At 40.2% G+C, this 21,553-nt stretch overlaps 2 protein-coding genes across 13 annotated transcripts in view; one reads left to right on the top strand and one right to left on the bottom strand.

Moving 5' to 3' along the window:
- LOC129787388 (protein tiptop) overlaps positions 1–21,553 on the top strand; it is a 156,110-nt gene that overhangs the window by 72,845 nt on the left and 61,712 nt on the right. The gene's annotated exons all lie outside the window — the stretch shown is intronic.
- On the bottom strand, positions 9,415–14,110 carry LOC129787390 (uncharacterized). Of its 11 annotated transcripts, XM_055822939.1 has the most exons (4): positions 13,781–14,110; positions 13,610–13,693; positions 13,463–13,549; positions 9,447–13,378 (listed from the first exon to the last, which is right to left on the bottom strand). In XM_055822939.1, the coding sequence occupies exon 4, from the start codon at positions 13,277–13,279 to the stop codon at positions 10,049–10,051; it is 3,231 nt and encodes a 1,076-aa protein (XP_055678914.1). In that variant the 5' UTR covers positions 13,280–13,378; positions 13,463–13,549; positions 13,610–13,693; positions 13,781–14,110; the 3' UTR covers positions 9,447–10,048. The 11 variants fall into 11 exon arrangements, 9 of the variants coding, with proteins under 9 accessions (XP_055678914.1, XP_055678910.1, XP_055678913.1 ...); XR_008750227.1 differs by having other exon boundaries at positions 9,415–9,514; positions 9,602–13,549; positions 13,610–14,104; XR_008750228.1 differs by adding an exon at positions 9,416–9,430 and having other exon boundaries at positions 9,515–13,549; positions 13,610–14,104.

Raw genomic sequence — 21,553 nt, 5'->3', positions numbered from 1 at the left:
TTTTATTTAAAAGCAATTTAAGTCAACGTTTCAGAGATTTTTCTTATAATATTGCATATTTTAATAAAATATTAAATTTATAAGAAATTTCCTAGAAATCATTCTATATAATCATTCTTGAATTTTTATTGAGTTTTTGAAAGCGGGTGGTCGTCACATTGCTTATGTCCACCATATATATTCTTGTCTCATGGCACTTTTGTATATAGCATCCTCATCTTGTTTTGCTCCATTGTATCTTGTTTACCACCACGGACTCTGCACGGGAAGACCTTCCATATATTCACACAGGGGAGAAAAATGGGGGGATGGTGTGAGGAGTTTCTCTCTCTCGTAGTTTTTCTGAGGTATGAGGTGAAGGAAACAAGGGTGACAAATGTCAATCATAATTTATAGAGAGTGAGAAGCACAACAGGGATGATTGATACAGGGACAATTAATTTACTACATCTCTCACTTTTCCTCCCGCACACATATACACCCGCCTTCAACCCATGGAAGGACCATGAAAATGTGTTTTGCAGAAGCAAAGTGTTTTCTATACATTTTTCATTTGCTCAAGCCCCATGAGGAACACCCACCCACCTCTGAGCACACTCGACTGTCTGTCACCAGCATGATGGACAGTTAAATATGGTCTTTAATTTGGGGGATCCGCATCTCGCTCTCTTTGAAAAGTTACAGAGAGAGAAAAGAGAAAAATGTCTCTTTTGTCAACTTTTTTTTCCCCGTCCTTTTCCCATCCACACACCCCCGATTCAACCCAGACGGAGAGTGATGGGGCACGTTGTGATTATTAATTAGAACTAATTAATTTTCTTGTTATTCGATTTTTGTTATTTATAGAGATTTCGACAATTGCCCATCCCCCCGCGCCGTTTTTTTGTGCTATCATCGCTTTCACAGTCAGACGTTCTTCAAGTTTACCAACAAGCTTGTCTGATTGATGCGCGGTGGCTTGAGAGAAGTCTTGACGAGAGTTGTTTTCTTTCTTCTAATGTAATTACCAAATTTTGTAACTGCGCAAGAAATTTTTGTAATCACTGTACGTGATTTTTCCACGCTTTTCTTAAACATTTCAAAGATATGCATGTAAGATGAGAATTATCAAATAGTTTTTTCTTAAGTTTTTCGTGGTTTCTGGCTATTAAATGAAGAAATATCGTCAACTCATAATGAAGTTTATTTATTGTTCTCGAATAAAATCTAATTTGCATTAAATTTTCCCATTTTTGGTGACTATCACGTGTTCAGTTCATGTATTGTGATAATCCAAGACGGTTTATTGAAAATGTCCTACAAAGAGTCATTCTTTGTATTGTGAGCTACATTTTTAAATAAAATTTAATTGCTTTTATTCATTAAATTAAAGTTAATGAAAAATCTAAATTCTCTATAAGTAATTTTCATTCCATTATCCTAGACCAATTGCCCATTTCATGGGCTTCAGATTAAATGAGAAATATAGTTGATCAAATAAATCTTCCAAAGGGTGTCTTATGCAAAGGAGCGTGTGGTGATGGGGTAGGTAGGTACATGAAATCACAGGCAAAGCAGTATTATGCATCATCAGGACTCACCCTTAGCTTGTTGCTCCTGCTAATTGTATAATTCATCAGATGTCTGCAGTTTGCATTTCGTAGAGGAAAATTTCCTTTGAAGATTTTCACCCTCATTTCATTCCATCACATACAAACTTTCACGTGCTTTATTTGATATTGCCTCATACCGGGGTTTGCACTACTCATCACTTCCTCAAGCAATGAATGCGCAATTTGTATACTTTATCGTGGCCCTGACATAAATATAGCAGTATGGGGTGTACTGTATATATAACATACCTATATATAGTTCTCATAATCCACAAAATGTCAGTTCAATTTACTGTCCACACTGCGTGTCCAAGTGTCATGGTATTTAACAACAACATGCCTTTTGCCTTGTTCTTCCTCTGCTCCTAGTTCAACCACCTACTACTCCTGCATACCTGGATGTGTCTGCATGATGCTTCAGCAGAAATAGCCAGTCCACTTTTCACCTTCACCATCATCACATGTGAATTAATTATATCACCAAATGACATCCCTAAGGCTATTTTGAGATTCTTGTCTCATTATGTCCATCCTTGGGTCTCCTTCATCTATGTTTTTATCGCACCACCCGCCACCCTCGTGTGCTCGATGGATCTCCCTTTGCCCGCAATTTCCGTTAGTGTCACTCAATTTGCTGGAGATTGTCACAAAATCGATCAAAATACTTAATTATCTCCTCCCTATAGTCGCATTCACCACCCCTTTTGGCATTTTTTTCCATCCCACCGGGGATGTTATAAAAATCACAGACAGTTCTCTTCGGATGCGAAGAATCTCCAAGGAACGCACATGAAATTCCCACCCTTCTCCGGACATTCCATGCACAGCACTAAGGGGTTGGTTTGTGGACATTCTTTCTCACCTGAGCGAGTATAACACTAAAATCTCATAGGGCACGTAAAAGTTCTCAAACGCGTGAAAATACCTTTAAAATGCACAAATTGTCGCGCCACATATTTTCCACCAAAAACATCTGCGGGAGAGGTAGGAGATAAACCCCAAGAAATCTGCGTTGCGCAAGAATGCCTTAAGAACTTAATTAGAAGGTAGAATGTGGAAGAAAATGCAGCAGTATAGGTACCTCAGACGACGAAGAGTTTCCATTTTCGTGAATTTATTTCAGAACCACCTTCAAGGTGGAAGTTGAAGACAAGTTTGAGAGTTTTACCCACCCCCACATCAGTTTTCGAGGGAGGAAAAATTCAACGGTATGTTTACGTCTAAGGGCAGAGTGAAGAATTGTCGATCCATTTCGAAATGTCCGTCTGTCACGAACTGAACACCACCCACACCCCCGTTCGACAGGGGATGGGGTTGGTCGAATTTCTTTTTAAGGGGATTGCACAACTTCATGGATACTCACAAAATATTGGTGCACTTTGTTCAATTTCGTTTGCAAAAGGAAAATGGGGATGTTTTTTTTTATTTGATTTGTTCACATTCAACTTTTGATTTTTGCTCTTTCCTGGTTATATTTTCCTAAATATGTAACGAGGAACCCAGGGGAAAGCAATTACATTAATTCATTTAATATTGATTCTTTTATTTTGAGATTTTTTCAAGATTGTCTTGTATCATCAATGTCCAATGTTAACGTGGATGGGTAGATAGATTAAAGTTAATGATTAATTAAATTAATTAAATTAAATTTTAATTTGTCTTCTAAGATCTATCATAGAAACTTTTCAAATCAAATCTATTCTTTTAAAATAGAAAAATGTCATGTCAGTCAAGTATTCATATGACTTTGTCGTATCTAAAATTGGAAATGCAATCAGATTTTATGAAAAAATAATAAAAATTCCTACATGGGAAGTTTTAGACAAAACATATAAGAAAAAAAACTATTATTTAAAAAAAAAAACTTTATTCTAATTCGGGTAACATTTATCGGATTTCAAATTTAAATGATTTAATTATGATTATTGTGGATATTTAGTAGCAAAGTAATTCAAATAGTTCTTGGCTATTTTTAAACATAAATCCCAAGTTTCCCTATTTTTTGAATTCCCTTGACGGCAATTTTAATTAGAATAAGCCCCAGAGAAAATTTTACACAAAAGCTCCCAATATTAATTCTTCTCATCGTGTTATTTGTTTTACACATAACATAGTGCATAAATATATGTGCTTTTGACTCCTCAATACGTCTAGCATCGTACAAATAAATTGCCATTGGAGAGACAATATCTCCGTTTGAGTTATAGATCCCAAGCATTTCTGACACTGACGAAATACACAGTGTCCAGCATGTGAGATTCATCATAACCCGCATCCCCCTCGCCCACCCCCTTCTCGTCTATACATGGTGGAGATGTTTCTTGGGCATGTGAAATGGATCTCTGATTTATGGCACGGGAGGGTGGCTCATCTTCCTCATGGACTCTCCACCATAGCATACATACATATATGCTTCACCAAGGAGATCTCCGGGCTCTTAAGAAAGTGGCCCAAGGGGTGGTGCGGGGGGGGGGGGGGGGTGCTTCAACACTCGCATCCAATGAATTGTGTGAGTGTTGGGGAAAAATTGCGAGATTTATGCTTTTCGTCGATGGGAATATGTTTTCCTTGCTAAGTCTTGCACAAAAAAAAGGCGAGAGGAGGTGGGGTTGCATGTCGGCGACCTTCCTCCTCGTCGTCTCGTGTATGTATCTAACCGTGACACTCCTGCTAAATCAATCATTTCACTCCATGGGGAAAATGTCTTTTACTCCATACAACGATTTTTCCATTTCATCCGCCTTCAATCTCTCTATATGCGGAAAATTATAACGTTCGCACAGAGCCATTTCGGTCGTGACAGAAATGCATCACACGTCTCAGTTCGTTCTCCACGCCAGTTGCCTGATTGACCAAATCAAACATATTGATCTGTTCCGCATACACATCGCGCTAAAAGAGAAGAAATTCATTTTTCTTCACTTTGCTACATCTTGTATACGGGGTATTGGGTGATGCGGGAGAGAAGTGGTTGGGTGGACCCGAGAGGGGAAGATGAAATGTTGAAGAATTGTGTGCGGCAAGAGAATGGTATATAGAGAGAACAATGAGGGAGTGTTTTATAGACTTAAGTCATTTACTTAATTTATTTTCTTCCTTCGTATGAAAGTTTCTGATTAAAAGAAAATAGACCAGGCATTTTTCTCTATGTGACTCCCAACGAGTATAGTGCAGAATATTAATCTCATCCGAACACCGAATCAGTGATTTGTATTGAATTTTCCTTTTTCTCCCAGACTTTTCCTCAAAATTTTTCCGAATCTGTAGTGAAATTTCTTTTAATCCCATTGATTTTTGCTTTTCACCTTCAGCAAATTCATAGAGTTTGTAAGACATTTTTACTGGAAAAAACTGCACCAGAAATTTTCCAGGGACTTCTGAATTTTTTCCCGGAAGTCACTTACAAAATTTCCGACTCTTTTTCACCCCCAAAAAAAAACCACCCCTCAGGTGGGAACAGATAGTCAAAATTCATCCGTATAAACTTTTTGTCTCTTCACACAGTCTTTCACTCTCAATTTGCCAGAAGGAAAATGAAAAGCTCCTACCATTTGAGTGTGGGGGTGTGCTTGCCGGGGGGCGGGTGGTAAAATGGAACATTTTCCAATACGAGAGATGCCTTTAATTATCACCAGATTGACAATAGAAACTAACGAGAACATCAACTTCCATTTCAACTAATGAAACTTTTGGCACTCATCGAAAAATATTCATTAGATCTCTGTTCCACTTCCTCGCATCTTGCCCCTTATGGGACGCGGAAAAACTGTGCGGGAAATATTGAGAGTTAATGTTGTGGAAGGTGAATTGTGGCAAAAGAGAAGTCATCTGCTGTGACCCCACAATCCGCGTGGTTTTCTTCCTTAATAGCTTGGTTTTTCTTCATGTCCCCGCTCATGGGGAACTGTGTCGAAAATTATGGGAACGTTTATAAGTAATGTAAATGAAATACCAGGCGTCTCCATCTCAAATAATTATTTATTAGTTTTAATTATGTACATAAAATCAGAGCTAATGCTTGAACTATGTTTAATTTTTTAATCCTTTTTGAAGCCTTAAGATTAAGCCAAGTAAATACCAGGCGTCTCCATCTAAACCAAAGTGCAAAGAGCTGCATCAAATTGAAGTCTAAAAGATGACAAACATGCCATGCTACTTAAAGACAAAGAAACTCACAGCTTCTGGTTCAGATTCGTTCGTTTAGACTGTCTCAATTGTCACTGATTTACTGATTATTAGCATCATAAGGAAGGTACACCGAAGGGCCAGAAGAAGGTGCTCCAGATGGGGGGTATTGAAGTAAAATTTCTCAGTGGAAATGAAGTGTGCTTATTGTTTGGTACAGCTCTGGTGTGTCCAGTTGTATGAAGTGGAAGAAGAAACACCGGCCACAAGAAGTGGAAGATATTAAAACCATCAAACACAGAGAATGTTTACCATCTTCCCTTTTGCTATGGGTTGTCTTTTGATTTCAATATCATATACAAAACCACTTGTTTGGCATCCTTCGCCACACTCTCTGTCTCCCATGTCTTCCTCTCCAATTGAGCGGTTTTCGTGTCACTCTTTTAACGTCCTCCAAAGCCATTCCTCCCAAACCCCCTTCTTTCCTAACATCTTCCGTGTGTACAAGGAAGGTTATTCATTTCATCTTGCCACGACAATTGTATGCCACACATTTTAAATGCTCCCTCCTTCTCCTTGCCAGTTTTCTCCTCATCCTTTTTGGGGGCATCTTCAACCGAAGAAGTGTCTACTGTATTCCGGAAAATGTCTCCGACTCTCTGTGTCCGATTTAACCAAATTGTGAGACGACACTTTGTCAAGAGAGGATTTCTATTCCTCTTTCACCTCCTCCGTTTCTCTTGTCACAACACCACAACACTAGAGATTATCATCGATCCCCCGCGCGCCACAATGTTACGGAAATTGCAATTGAGATACGAATTAATACACTTTTTTTGTGCAGCACAGAGTGTCGCTGCCATTGCATTTAGACACTGATTGAAATGCCACCCATTTAGCTTTATTTTTCCATCTGATAAAGTCATTTTGAAATGCTTAATTCGACTTTGGGGAGACATTTTATGGTGATAGTTTAAAAATGGATTTTTTTTGTCTTGCTGAATGACAATTATTTTGATCATTCCAAATTAAGAAAGAAGAATTTTTCAAAGATTGACAGGATAATTATATCCTTCTTGTCTTTTATTGGAATTTTTTTATTTTTCTGGAAAATTTTCAATTCATGTTTACGAATAATTTCCTTCGAGGAATAAACTTAAGATTCTATTCTTTGATCTTGAGAATGAATTACGCAAAATTTGCCAAAAGCTCCCTGGTAATACATAGTAGAGTGCATGCATAATTTGCGGCAATTAAGGCATCCACCATCCATAAAGCATTTGAGGTGGCAAAGTTGATGGCATTGAGGAGTGGTGTAAATTCTGGCTGAAATTACTCTTCACTTGCTCAAGTGATAATTTATTCCACCTTATTATACACTACACACATACACACAACACCTGATTGTGTGCTGAAAACCACATAATTTAGTGTAAGTCTCACAGAGAGTTCCTACTCCTCCCCCAACCCCACACGGGTCGTCCTTTTGCTTTATGATGGTACTTCAAGGATGTGATTTTGGTGCTTTGGGTATGCAATGTTTCTTGTCTTCTGCCACCGCGTCAAGGTGCTTTTCTTCTCCTTTTCGCCACCATTAGGTGTCTCACAGAGCGCCCCTAAAAAGAGCCGCAGGAAAACACTTTTGCGGTGTCTCTCACATTCCACCCCCGAGGGGGTTTATCAGCGTACCAAACTCACCTATTATTTCATAATTCTTCCTCGAGAATATTAGCAGAAAGTATGTTGCCTTTGTCTTTGTGAAGTGTAGTGTGAAAATTGGAGCACACAGGTAGTTTCTCACTAAAACAGGAAGCGAAGAGCACCTGTGAAAGTCTTAGAAATATGACACGGTGTTCCTTAATTCAAATACTTCCAACCTTAGAGTCATACAATCTACTTCAAAACGTGCTTTTAGAAATTATTTTTGTGGTTTGTGTTTAGCTAAAAGTTCGTTCTAAGATCGTATTTTACAGGATAGGTTGGTTTATATAGGAAATAAACTAAACCGGATACCGGAACTGGTAAAGTAAAATTTGGTATGTTTAAGTTTATTAGGCTTTTTACAAGCTAAATCTAATTAGATTCTCACCTACAGTTTATAAAAATTTTCAAATTATTTTCTAACCCCTGATTATGACAAAAAGCCGAAAGTTTATTTTTAAATAATTTCTTTGTCTAAAAATTACTCAAAATACTAAAATTTCCATAATAAAAAATAAATAAGAAAATTAAGTAAAAATTGAGAAACCCATGTTGATGTTTGCGGAAGATGGAGACGCCCGGTGGTGGGAGTGCCCTTGGCAAAATGTGTATAAGCGTACATTTGAAGAGGATAATAATGTAAACTGTGGTTTACATGTTTGACATCAGCCAACCAGGAGGTGGTACGATAAACTGCAGCAACGTGTTGCGTGGCGGTTTACTTGACTGATGATGTATGTATTTGAATTATATGAGGAGCATTCGAGCACAATCATGGTGAAAATGTTTCCCAAGAACTCCCCTCAAATGCGAAATTCATCTGCTCTTGCACCAAACTCGAGTGTGGAGCAATTTGTGCTGCTTCGCGTGAAGATGATGATGGACCGGGATCGTTCATCAGTTCTGCAACGTTTGTCGCTTCACCATGAAGGAATATTGATGGACGGAATTTTGTGCTGAAGTGAGTGAAATATTTCGTACTGTGAGACACATTTCTGCAACACTTTTCTCTTATATGCCAAAAGAAGAATGATGGGAAAGGGTTGGCCGGGTTTTGCTGCCTGGCTAGGGTGGTGGGGTTGTGTTGGGAAGGGTAGTGAAAAAAGAAGTAGTGTCTGCTTCAAATAAATGCACTTTGTACTTGACAGTTTATCACGTTTGATGTGGAAGCGACATAAAACTATTTCACAACCTCACCCCATGCTTCCGTCACTTCTTACAGGGAAACAGCAACCCCCGTCCCATGCTTCGCAACTTCCACCCAAGAGCCCATCAACAATACATCGTCTCCCATCAGAAACACACAATTTATTCCAAGAATTTATGTTGAGTTTGTTGACAAATATGCACGGCACAGAATTGTGAGTAACTGCTGTGCGAAAGAGTTTGAAGAGCCGAGGAGTGAGGGAAGAGGATTAAAATTTGCATCAATTTATAAATTTTTGCCCCTCGTGAAAACTAGTGCCTTGTTACGACATTGCTGCTATATATATACGCGAAAAAAGCCAAGCAAGTATGTTTTCTTTCGGGTTTGTGTTAGTTCTTTTGCAAATGCTGTAAACTCATAATCATTCCACCAACAAACCTGATGAATGTCTTCGAGTCACGGAAATCATTGATATGAGTCCCTTCTTTTTCCTGTCTGCGCCATACAGAAAAAGCTTCGGCAGGTTGGTTGTATTTTTTTTTCTTCACTTCTACCTCTTTTTCTGCCATAGCCCCGAGGGGATCATTTCTGTTCTTTCACATTGCACTAATTGGACTACAATTGCATCCTCCGCGTAAACATGATTGCTTCTTTCTTCGGTTATGTCTTCACGAAGTTGCCAAAGAGAAACTTGAAGAAATTCGCTAGATGGTTTATTTTTTGTTTTTTTTTAAGTGTTTTGATATCACAAAACATGAATCGAGTTGGCATTGAGCCAAAAACGTTTAAAATTATTAGTTAGGTAAATCATGAAACCGATTTAGATAAATTGTCGATTTTGAAAAAGAAGTGTTGAGAGATTTACCTTATAGGTTGTAGATGAAAAGAAAAGGATATTAGAAAATAACCCTCAGCATCATAGAGTACCTCGTAGGTAAGCCTTACACACCTTTTGTAGGGTAGGCGAAAGAAAAGAACAATTAGAATAAAGTCCTTTGAAGCAATTGATACCAACAATGATGAGCCATACACACACCTGTAAATACATGCGTTAATTAATCTCCGGTGAGAATTGACCGGATTTTCCAAGGGGGCGCTTCGGTGTGTTGGCAAGTCGGCGTGCAGAAAATGGCAATTCGGTGTGGTCAAGATGGCTTCACTCTGAGTGAGGTTAGGTCGGACGCAAAAGTGGAGATCTTCAAATCTGGCGAGTCTCCAGGGTTGCTGAGATGGTTGGGCGATGGGAGGTGCCCCAAAGAAAGTCTCTTTCACTTCTAACAACTATATTTCACTAACATACTAATTTAACAATAAAATATAAAGATATAAATTCACGAGTTTGCTTGAGATGCGTGCGCATCGGAATCCATTTTACAAGAGAGAGCAGAAGGATGAAAACGAACTCCCACTAAACATTTCCTCCGCGACATATCCGAGGAAAGTTCTCGGACATTCTCCCCCGGTTGAGTGTAAACTCAAGAATTCAGATCCAGGTTAAAGGAGGCAGATGAAATGTTGAGCGTTTTGCAGAGTCGAATTCGTGAGATGCAGGAGTTTTTGTCGGCCGGTGCGACTCAATTGCAGGAGATCTCTTCACAGGGTAGAGAGATGCTAGATGATGAATGCCATCAGCAGGATTGACGCCTGAAGCTACGAGCTTCGATTGAATCGCAGGATGGGACGGTAGATTGTTGAGTCCAATTGTAGATTCTAGCCAAGCAATGATGAAGATTGACCAGAAATAGTGCATCTCTTTGACTTCCTTGAGAGCACTCGTGTGGAAGAAAGAGTAGCTGGTTTTCAGGCGTGGGATTGTTGGGAGTTTTGGAGCAACTACGCGAGTTTCAAGAGCCAAGAGCTTAACCTGGTGTGTGCTGTCTTGGTCTATCCCTCGGGCGTGAGTCACTGCTGCTGATCCCTTTTCCGACACGTTTGTAGAGCTGTTGAGTGCACTCACAGAGCCAGGTGCCCGTGAGTGTGTGTCACCGTCCTGTGACCAATGAGTTTCGGGTGCTGAGAATGACTTGGAGCAGTGATTGACATCCGCTGGGGTCACTGCCAAATCATCAGAGGGAATTTCACTGAGCACTGCGGAAGAATTCGAAGACAACTTTTGCTTTTGGAACTCGCTGCGAGCCATAGTAGTCTGAATCTCGAGTCTCAGTTTCCTTGCCGACTCCAATGTCTCAGTCCGGGAGTAGCCATACATGTAGAATCCCACGGGGATTACACGTGATGACTTAGAGAAGTCCTTCGCTTTGCCCAGTACAGATAGCGGAAGGAATTTTGCAGAAATGTACGACACAAAGGTTGAGTCGCATGAAGATTTTGTGAGACGATACTCATGAATGGCATCCTGGGTGCTGTCACGCCTGAGGATCCGTTGGTAGTCTCCATTGGGTGGTGCCACTACTCCCTGTCTATGCCTCTCTTCAATCTCTGACAAGAATGCAAGTTCGGTTGTCCGGAAATTGAAAAGATGTGACACCACATCTTGCTGGATTGTTGGCACAATAGCAAGAACATCACTGATAGAAAAGAAATGCTTTGAGTGAGAAGATTTGCTGGGGGGCCCGGAAGTGGCCATGTGAGAAAACCCATCGGACTTGTCGTGCTCAATGAATTCCTCGAGTGCAAGCTCATTCCCCACGGGATCCATCGTCATGGGCTCCAATGCAAGAATCGCTTGGCTGTTTGATGTGTTGGAAACATCCACGGAATGTTCCCTGGTGATTTGTTCCTGCTCAGTGAGGAAGTTAACCTCTGGGTGAGTTGAATCCTCGATCTCCCAAAAAGGTGTCAAAGAATTGTTCAGTGTGAGTGTGGAATGGAAGGAGGTAACGCTGCGAGATGGGTCACCAATTTTCCCACCAAGAATCCACCCAAAGATTGTAAGTTGTGCCACAGGAACGCCGGATTCACTGTGGATAATCTGTGGCAAGTTGATCGCTAGAGCATAATCCCCTCCGAGAATAATGTCTATTTCACCAGGTGTGTCGAAAGTTGGATCTGCCAGCTGTAGTGTCCTCAGATGCTGCCAAGATGGGGGCTCAACGATCTTGTCAGTTGGGAACAACGATGTGAGTTTTGAGAGCACATAAACGTCAGTTTGAATGTGCTCCCCCGGATCGTGGAGTGAGGTAAGCACAGCTGAGATGAGACCCTTTGTATGAGCTACAGTGACCTCCCCAGCAGCGTTGACGCTAAGACGGCCGTTGCGTCGAGGAAGTCCCAAACGTTTTGCACAAGTCTCGGAGATAAAGGAGCATTCTCCCCCGGTATCTACGAGAATGCGACAGATTTGTTGTTGCCTATGTTTATCAGCAACCTTCACGAGCGCAGTGGGCAACAAAACACGGTTTTGAGTTGCTGTGTGATGCGAAGTGAGGCTCTGTTCAACCACAGGGGCCTCCGGAAGCTGGTCAGGAGGCGCATTTTCAGGGGATTGCGATGCTGCAGGAACATCGTCCGGATGCAGCAATGTATGATGCTTTTGATTGCAATCACGACAAGTAGATTGTGATTGGCATTTCTCAGCAATGTGAGTTGTTCTGAGACAGTTGTAGCATGCCTTGAGATTGAAAGCAATTCGTCGTCTTTCCGGGAGTGTAACCGACTTGAACTCACGGCACTGAAAGAGATAATGTGACGAAGAACAGTGTGGACACTTCAGAGTGTCTGTGTGGTGTGACTTCACTGTAGCTTTGGGCTGAGTTTGGGGCTTCTTGTCCTGCTTGCCACCCACGGCCGAGTCCTTGGGCGCCCAGAGTTCCATTGCATCGATTCTCTTTTCGAGGAATTTGAACCACTCATCCAAAGTAGCCAAGTTGTCGTCAGCACGCTTCTCCTCCCATGCTTTGCGTGTATCTTCGTCCAACAGATTTTTCATGAGATAAATTATCCATGAATCGAGTGTGTAATAAGAAGAGCCCAAGTTCTTGAGTTCCCAAATGATGCGCTTGCTATTGTGCGTGAGATCCTTCAGAGATTGCAAGGAGCTCTCTTTCATCTTCGGTTGCGCCAAGAACTTGTCAATGCAGTCGTGTACAATGTGTGTCTTTTTCCCAAATTGTCCCTGAAGGCCATCCCATAGCGCTTGGTAGTTCTCATCAGTGACTTTCACGTGTTGTGCGAACTTCGCGGCATCATCGGTAAGTGACAACTTCAGGTATTGGAGCTTCTGACTTGATGTGAGATCAGTACGTTTGTGAATAGTGCTTTCAAACGCATCTTTGAAGCACTGCCAGTTTGAGTATTCCCCGTTGAATTTGGGGAGCTCCAGCTGTGGGAGCTTCGGCGTGGCGCCACTGGGACGGCCTGACGTCGCATTCACCAATTCCCGCAGAATTAGTTTCAGTTCGTTTGAAGAGTAGCTTTCTGCGCCTTGCGAGCCACCAGCTGGTGTGGTCGGGGCATCCAGCATGACAAGTTGTTCTCTGAGAAAAAGGGTTGCCTGTGTGCAAGCGTCCAGGCAATTGTTGTACTCCTCTTCGCGCTTCTGAAGTTCTTCATTTTTCCCAGCAAGACGATCAAAGATAGCCGATTGAGTGTGGACAAATTCTGTCTTGTACTCCACGAGTGATTCAAGAAGAGATTTGCACTTGGCCACAGTGTCCACCAGTTTAGCGTCCTGAACGGTGCTGAACAGCCGCTTCAGTTGCCGTAGGGTGGCTCGCTGGTTGCGTTCGAGAACATCAAGGGAAAGAGTACTCATTGTGATTCAGTATGGCGTAGGTCGTGATTGTAGAGGCACAGCGGTGGTGTCCACAAGGCAGTTCGCAAAGGACGAAGGACCATATGTTGAGAGATTTACCTTATAGGTTGTAGATGAAAAGAAAAGGATATTAGAAAATAACCCTCAGCATCATAGAGTACCTCGTAGGTAAGCCTTACACACCTTTTGTAGGGTAGGCGAAAGAAAAGAACAATTAGAATAAAGTCCTTTGAAGCAATTGATACCAACAATGATGAGCCATACACACACCTGTAAATACATGCGTTAATTAATCTCCGGTGAGAATTGACCATATGTTGAGAGATTTACCTTATAGGTTGTAGATGAAAAGAAAAGGATATTAGAAAATAACCCTCAGCATCATAGAGTACCTCGTAGGTAAGCCTTACACACCTTTTGTAGGGTAGGCGAAAGAAAAGAACAATTAGAATAAAGTCCTTTGAAGCAATTGATACCAACAATGATGAGCCATACACACACCTGTAAATACATGCGTTAATTAATCTCCGGTGAGAATTGACCGGATTTTCCAAGGGGGCGCTTCGGTGTGTTGGCAAGTCGGCGTGCAGAAAATGGCAATTCGGTGTGGTCAAGATGGCTTCACTCTGAGTGAGGTTAGGTCGGACGCAAAAGTGGAGATCTTCAAATCTGGCGAGTCTCCAGGGTTGCTGAGATGGTTGGGCGATGGGAGGTGCCCCAAAGAAAGTCTCTTTCACTTCTAACAACTATATTTCACTAACATACTAATTTAACAATAAAATATAAAGATATAAATTCACGAGTTTGCTTGAGATGCGTGCGCATCGGAATCCATTTTACAAGAGAGAGCAGAAGGATGAAAACGAACTCCCACTAAACATTTCCTCCGCGACATATCCGAGGAAAGTTCTCGGACAAGAAGAAAAGTTTGTATTTGTATGTTAATAAGTCTTACGTGAAAAACTTCAATCTTTTTTAATTTTTTAAAAAACGATATCTTATTAAAAAAAAAAAGGTTTTACCGATTTTAGCACAAAAATATAAATTTGAATCTTCAGGAATTCTTCCTAATTTGTAAATTACATTATTTTGTATTAATTTGTTATTATTAATTAATTCTTTAATTTATAATTATGTTGTTCTGAAGAAGCTTCGGTTTAGTATACGAAATGTCAGGCAAGATTTTAAAAATTTAAACAAAAAAAACGTTAGGTGTGAATTTTTGCAGTAAACCCCCTGGAAAACGTCAAAGAACTCGCATTTCCAACCCAAGACAAGCAATCGAGTTAATCAATATTAAACATAAGCAGCTCTTCTGTCCGGTTTTTTAATTAATTTATTTCACTTGCAACCACCATCAATATGTTGGGTGCTTCTTGCATGAGGAAATCCACAAGAACCAAGTTGTTTTTCATAATTTCATGTTTATTCACATCTTATTTGTGATCTCTGTCTCTGTGAATTCAACTTGGGTAAGCACTATAGAGATAAAATACTGGTGGATGGTAATTTGCACGATTCATACTCTGGGTTGGTACACACAAACTCTGGGAAAGAGTGAAAGAGGAATTTTTGTGGAATACCGACAGATGCTCGCAGTATCTTCTCTGCAATTGATGAACAATTTCATTTTTTTTTATTTTCTGGAGAAAAGCTTAGGGAGTTTTGAGGAAAACATCGCGCACTCTGTGCATACCGGGGGGATGCGCAGTTGGGGATGAGGGTTGGGAATTATGATGGAGAAAAATTGTAAAGAGCATCTTCACGTATATATCGTCCCGAAAAACCAGATTGACGCCGTTCTTTGGGCCATAATCGTAAAATGCTCGATTTATGAATGGCAAATACGCTAAATAAATATAAATATCGATACGTGCTATACAAAAGATGAAGAAAAGAAGTGGATGTGCCATCCATGGCGAGATGTGTGCTACTAAACTAATATAGATTTCAGTTATATATTTTTTTCCTTTTGGAAAGATATGTGTGTGTATGGTTAAATTACATTTTACCATCATATCCAAACCACCCACCCATTCTCATAGCAATATGATACGTGGCAAGACCACTAAAGTACCCCCAAATATATACACAATTTCACTTCACATCGCCACCCCAAGCTTTTGCTTGCATTTCCACCCAAGACATGCCGGTATATCTCTTCGCATAAATTCACGGCCCGAGATGACTGACGGGTTTAAGTATATCATTATCGTAAATAATACAAATTCATAGCTATATATGGGTAGGAGTGCCATGGCATGGAATGAGGAAAAAGCACCAGTTGTGTCACGAACCATCGTGAAATTAGGACCAATGCCCGCAAAAGAGGAAAAAGCCACTTCAAAGGGAGCTTTTTTTTGCACCACCAAACCCTCTAACATGATGGAGCTTTTTGCTTTAATACAAAAGTCCCTTTTATGCGCTGTCCGCAGGTGATGGATGCTAATGAAGAGCAGCCTGGGGGTGCTTTTCCCTTTGGCGTTAGTGAGAAGAGTTTGTGCATCTGGCAAGATGGGGATAGCGCATGTTGGTGTGAAATGTGGGCCAGAAGCTGCCCAGAAAGCTTTCACTTTAAAGAATGACACATTTTATGTAATTTCTCCTTCTTTTTTTTTTAATTCTTTCAACCCATAACTGTGAGGTTTTATTTTATAATTCTTTCTTGATTATTTTTCAATATTTTCTGAGCAATGAAGCATCTCTAAAAATAAACTATGTATTCATTGCAAGTCTAATAAATCTTCTCTTGAGTGATCTCATGATGGTGCAATGAAATAGAGGGGAAAAAAACTTCCCAAAATGCTGGAAACTTTTAAACAGACGCCTTCAAGTTCTAACCATCACAGTCTTTGCTCTTTTCAAGATAAAGTCACTCCTCCCTTTTGCTCTCTCCTTCTCTCTCTAAAAACCAAACCTCGTTATATCTGACAGGACGGAGGAGTTTTCACGTGAAAAGCCAAAAGTGCTATAAATACTTCACCCGAATTAATCGCGTCCTTTGCTTAAGAGAAAATAGGGATGCAGAATTCCTATTGTGTATTCAGCAAAGGAGACAACTAATCCCGAAACCCCTCTTCTCCACAACTTTGAACTTTCCTCCTTGACCACAGCCATGGGCTTCGTGTGTATGTGTGTGTGTGACTTAAGGAAGTGGAAGAAAATGGGGACGTTGGGTGGGATGACTTTTGGGGAGATATGGTGCATGTGAGGGATGCACAGTGCTGTGTCTTGTGTCTGTCTGTCCATCTGTCTCTCGAGATGTCACTTAAAACAATAGAAGTTGAGAGACAAGAAGACGTCCTCAACATACTCCAAAACTACAGTATATTTGAGCCGAGACTCCACTAGCAGTTTTATTCCTCTCCTCCAACCCATTTCTTTTGGCATGAGTGAACGAAGGGGTTACTATACTTCTTTGTCTGTCTGTCTGTCTGTCTATCTGCAATGGTGCCCCGGATAGTGTACATACAAATGGACTGATTTCTCTCCACTGCCGCCCACATGATATTATAGACGTGCACACAAGACATGGAAAGAGGCTTGAACTGGGGATGGTATAGTAGTTTACCCCCCTATCCTCCCATGACCTCACAATCCACATACCGCAGTGGGTGGAAATACTGAGAGAATGGGGGTGTACTCTCTCTCTCTCTATAACTATAGTTGAGGAAAATTGGACAATAGGGAACGAATACATAGCGAGGAGCATGAGTTCAGCAGAGTTTGGCTGTGCCACACATTATAATACATAAGTAGGTATTTGAATTTATAATTCTAACAAGGATCATTGAAGTTTTTCTTTCATTTTTTTAAGAAAAATCTTTAATTTTGAAAATATAATTTTATTTGGAAAATCTTCTAAAAACTTGACAATTTTAACAGAATTTTTTCCTCCAGAAAAGCTTTACTTTTCAACGGAAAAATTATTTTTATTGATTTAAAAAAATAAAGTATTTTCAATTTCATTTCCGATTTTCAATTTGTAGGAAGCTAATAGTTGGGACCACCCTCTTTTCCGTTGTCCAATTTAGAGAAAATTACAAAGTTCGACAAAATGCAAAAAAAGGAAAGCAATCGTTCTTTAAACTTCCCCCTTTCGCAACTCTAAAGCAAAAACCAATATCCTTGTATTATGTACATAGCAAAAAAGAGGAAGAATTGTCATCAAGAAACCCAAAGAAGAATTGCCCAATAACACACCCGAAATATCTCTTGTATGGTGCAAGCATCCAGAAGGAGCCCAATAAAATTCAACAACTTCCTCGAAAAGATCATGCTATGGCACTTTTCTCTCGTTGCGATGCGAGGGTCTGAGAAAATTGGCAGAATTCTCCTGATTTACGGTAATTTGTTGCAATAAAAAAATACGAGGGCATTTGATATGTGTTTGCGACGCAGGGGGTGTGGATATTAAAGAATTTTCCAGGGGCTTCAATCACACAGCATTGTTGGCAATTCCAATGCAATTTGACGGTTTAGTCGTTACACGTACACACCGTTATGATCTCACATGCTGGAAGAGTCGAAAAACGCGCCAAATTCGCTATTGGTTTGGGGTGGTGCGAGGGTGGTTTGGCAGGTGGGTTAAATTTCGCGAATGCATGTGGGGGGTGTGTGTGTGTGGAGGATGATGGGTCATGATTTATCCAAATAGATGTAATGGGCAATCGGCACAAACAAACACAATGCAATGAAGCCCAATGCAATCCACGAGAGTATATACATAGGTATTTTGAACAAAATTCTCTTTGAATTTCCACACCAGGGGATGGCGGATGGTTTTTCCGGAACAGGGTGGGCCCTTTAACACCACCACCCGCGCCCCTTACCTTTTGTGCGTCATCTAATAATTTTCCACCGCATGTGTGGATGGTTGAGTGTGTGGATGTTGGAAAATTGGTAAAATGGCATAATCAAACTGAAAATGTACAAACGTGATTGTGTATAAATTTATGATGTTTTTCTATACTGCCAATGCTATGGGACTCCATACCCGGGCTTCCAATGGTTAGTGTATACATAACAAAATATCGACGTTACACTCATAATTTCTCGGGCTAGAGTATAATTTTGCAGTGGAACTTTTTGGATGTGATGCCACGCGGGGCCCAGGGAAAGGGCTACCATATATGCCTATATTGGGGTGCATACACTGCAAAATTAACAAATGCAAAGTTATGATTATGACAAAACATGTAATCGCATTATATGGTAATGAAGTGGAAAATTTATTGCACGCTAAAGACTGTCACTCAACATTATAATTTGATTTCATTTCGTGCAAATACACACATTATAAACTCACCAATACTCCTGTGAGTGGCTTTTCGCGCTTCACTCAACCCTCATGTGGGGGTGGATATATTTTTTCATATTCAATTAACACTGCTAAAAGAAACTAAATGAGACAATTAATGTACCAATGGTCAGGAAAATTAAAAAAAAATACAAAAGGTCAATTTAAAATTAATTTTGACGTGAATTTTTGAATTTTCGGCAAATTAGCCTAGTTGGCTGAACTACTGAAATCTTGTTTATTCTTTATGCTATATACCTACAATATATAACATAAATATTTTCCCCAACATTAAAATGCTTATAAATTGAAAATCCCTCAAGGAGCTATCTAGAAGTTTTTTTTTGTTGGAGGGTAAGAAGCTGTAGATTCACTGAAAATTTACAAGTGCAATTTTTTCCTTTTTATCACATTTCAGAGTGAAAACCCCTCCATAGTGGAAGAAATGTGTGTAATTACTTTGAGATTTATGAAGAGTGCTTTCTCTCACTCTCACATGTCGTATTTAGAAAATATTCATAAATATCCTGGGCGCACCCTATCTCTCTTCCTTTTTCGGGGGTACTTTTTTTTGCTTTGCCTTTCGAGGGGACCCAGGGAGATGAATACGAAAAAATAGGTGCCACCCCGGCGAGGATGTGGGGGTGGAAAATTATGTGAATTCGACAAGAGAGAGTTTCTTTTCGCAGACGATGGAGGTATGGCGAAAAGTAGCGCGCATTTGTATGAAAGGCAATATTTTCCTTTTTCATTGTCGTGTGCTTTTTCTCTTATTCCATCCACCACAATTTCATATTTCTCACCCCTGTGACTAGGGGGGAGGTGATGCGACTAACTGAAAATCTCCCGGTAGATACATAATTCCTCGGGCTTATATCTCGGCGCATCCTCAAGACGAAATCATAATTTTCCTCCGGAACTACCGCGCTACTCTCTGGCTGCTGTTTTATTTTATTTTATTTTTTTGAAGGAACGAATGAACGAAAAAAAGTGGAACGAAAGGACCAACGTTCCCTCTGGGAGGTGAAATGATGTGTGGGGGTGGAGTGATGTTGTGGGCGGAGGGGTGGTTATGCAAAAAGAGGCACAACAGCAAGGAATTAGTAATGACACAAATTTATTTGCACATTCGTTTACTTTATGAGACCCACAGTGGAATATTGGAGCAACATTGGGTTCTTTTTTTGTGGGTTTATTCCTCTTTTTTTCGGTTGGGTGGGTGTGTGTAGCTAAAACACCCACACCCTATGCCTCGGGGTGCAATTACAGCGACCATCCAACCCCCTCACTTTGATTGCGATCCCACTGGATGACTGACAACATGACGGCACCTGTCACCAGCATGCAGGCTTTGTTTGTCACATGCAGATCTGCTAAGGATGTCAGGGAGAAAATGGTACAAAATCCCACAACGCACACACGGCTATATATACCACGCAGTACACTGTGAGCATATTCTGGGGTGTGTTGTACCCCGTGCCGCGTTGGGGATCTACCCTCGGAGCATCTCTCAATTCAATTATCTCGTTGGACATCAAAGAGACACAGGATTAATTGGAATTGCATTGATTTTTTTCTTTTAAACATGAAAGCTTCTCATCCCCTTCCCCCACGCAATATAACTCATATTCCATCTTCTTTCGCAAACCACCCCATTCCATCTAATATACCTACCTTACGCCGTTGCTATATACAGCAACGTACCACCACCACCCGGGGAAAAGTCCCAAATCACGGGGGCTTTTGATGTATAAGTTTCTCTCGGAGTGCAAAGACGAGAAATTCCTCGAGTGACAAATGTTAAATTCAATTATGTAATGGCTTATTAAATTTTCGACTTTTACATCCGCAACGTGCGGACTATTCCGTGGGTCGGGGACATTTGGGCGAGTTGTAGTTTTCGATGAAGAGAAAATTACTACCTTCCTCTCTTAATTAGTTCGTCATTGTTTTGCAAGGAATGCCCTTTGCATGGAGAGTTGGGAAAATGAGGAAAATTTCTTCTTGGAAAAAGTAATTGGTGCAACTTCTAGGACATACAGAGACTATGATAAAATGATGATATAATCCCAGAAACAATGGGAAATATTTCATTATGGGATGTGTAAAGAGGGGGTGGTATTGGCGTCCTAGTTATTCTTCTGAAATAATCCGTTTAAAGGACATCATTTCACATAAAAGAGGTCAGATATTTTCGAAGATTTTGATCCTGAATTGAAGTCCGTTTTTCCTGTTAATTATCCACGATTAACTCTTAAAGAAATTAAAGATTTTCATGCCATAAAGTTTAATTTTAATTCAAAAAAAAATCTAAGGATGTAGAAACTCTGTACCAATTAAGATTACAGAAAATTAAAATATGATCAAGAAAATTTACTCCAGAATCTTGACCAGAAAATCCATTGAATTGTTAACAAATTCAGAAAATTCTTCAGCAATTGATTGAATTTTTTCTGCACAAAAATATCAAATTTTCACGAAATTCCTAAATTACATACATAGAAAAGAATAAGACATAACAACGCGCTACCTTAACGATCCAATCATATCACATTTTTCACTCATTGGCAAAGAGAAAAAAATAAATCTCTCGCCACAAAAAGCATTTCTCAGTCGATCGTGTATTTGTGTGACATTTTTTCCAGACAGATTTTCCACAAACCCCCTTCACAGTGCATCCACCACGTGAGGGGGTGATGGGGGGTGCTTTAGAAAAAGTTTTTAGTATTCTGAAACAGTTTTCGTCTCGTGATGTGAAAACGCAGATCGATCGCTGTGACAGGAACTTTGTGCTTGTCGAGAAAGTTGTATGTGACGTGGAAGTCTGTCCCATCAATGCAGTATTGGACGATGGATTTTGTCGTATTGTGTAGAATTGTGTGGCGTGTAATACAAGTGCACAGGGATGGGTGAGGGGGGTAGTGTGGGAAAAAAGTTCTCTGTATTGTCCATCTATGTAGATGGAAAAATTATAA

Source organism: Lutzomyia longipalpis, chromosome 1 (assembly GCF_024334085.1).
Source record: "Lutzomyia longipalpis isolate SR_M1_2022 chromosome 1, ASM2433408v1".
Classification (NCBI taxonomy): domain Eukaryota; kingdom Metazoa; phylum Arthropoda; class Insecta; order Diptera; family Psychodidae; genus Lutzomyia; species Lutzomyia longipalpis.
This window is presented reverse-complemented; position numbering and strand designations above follow the sequence as displayed.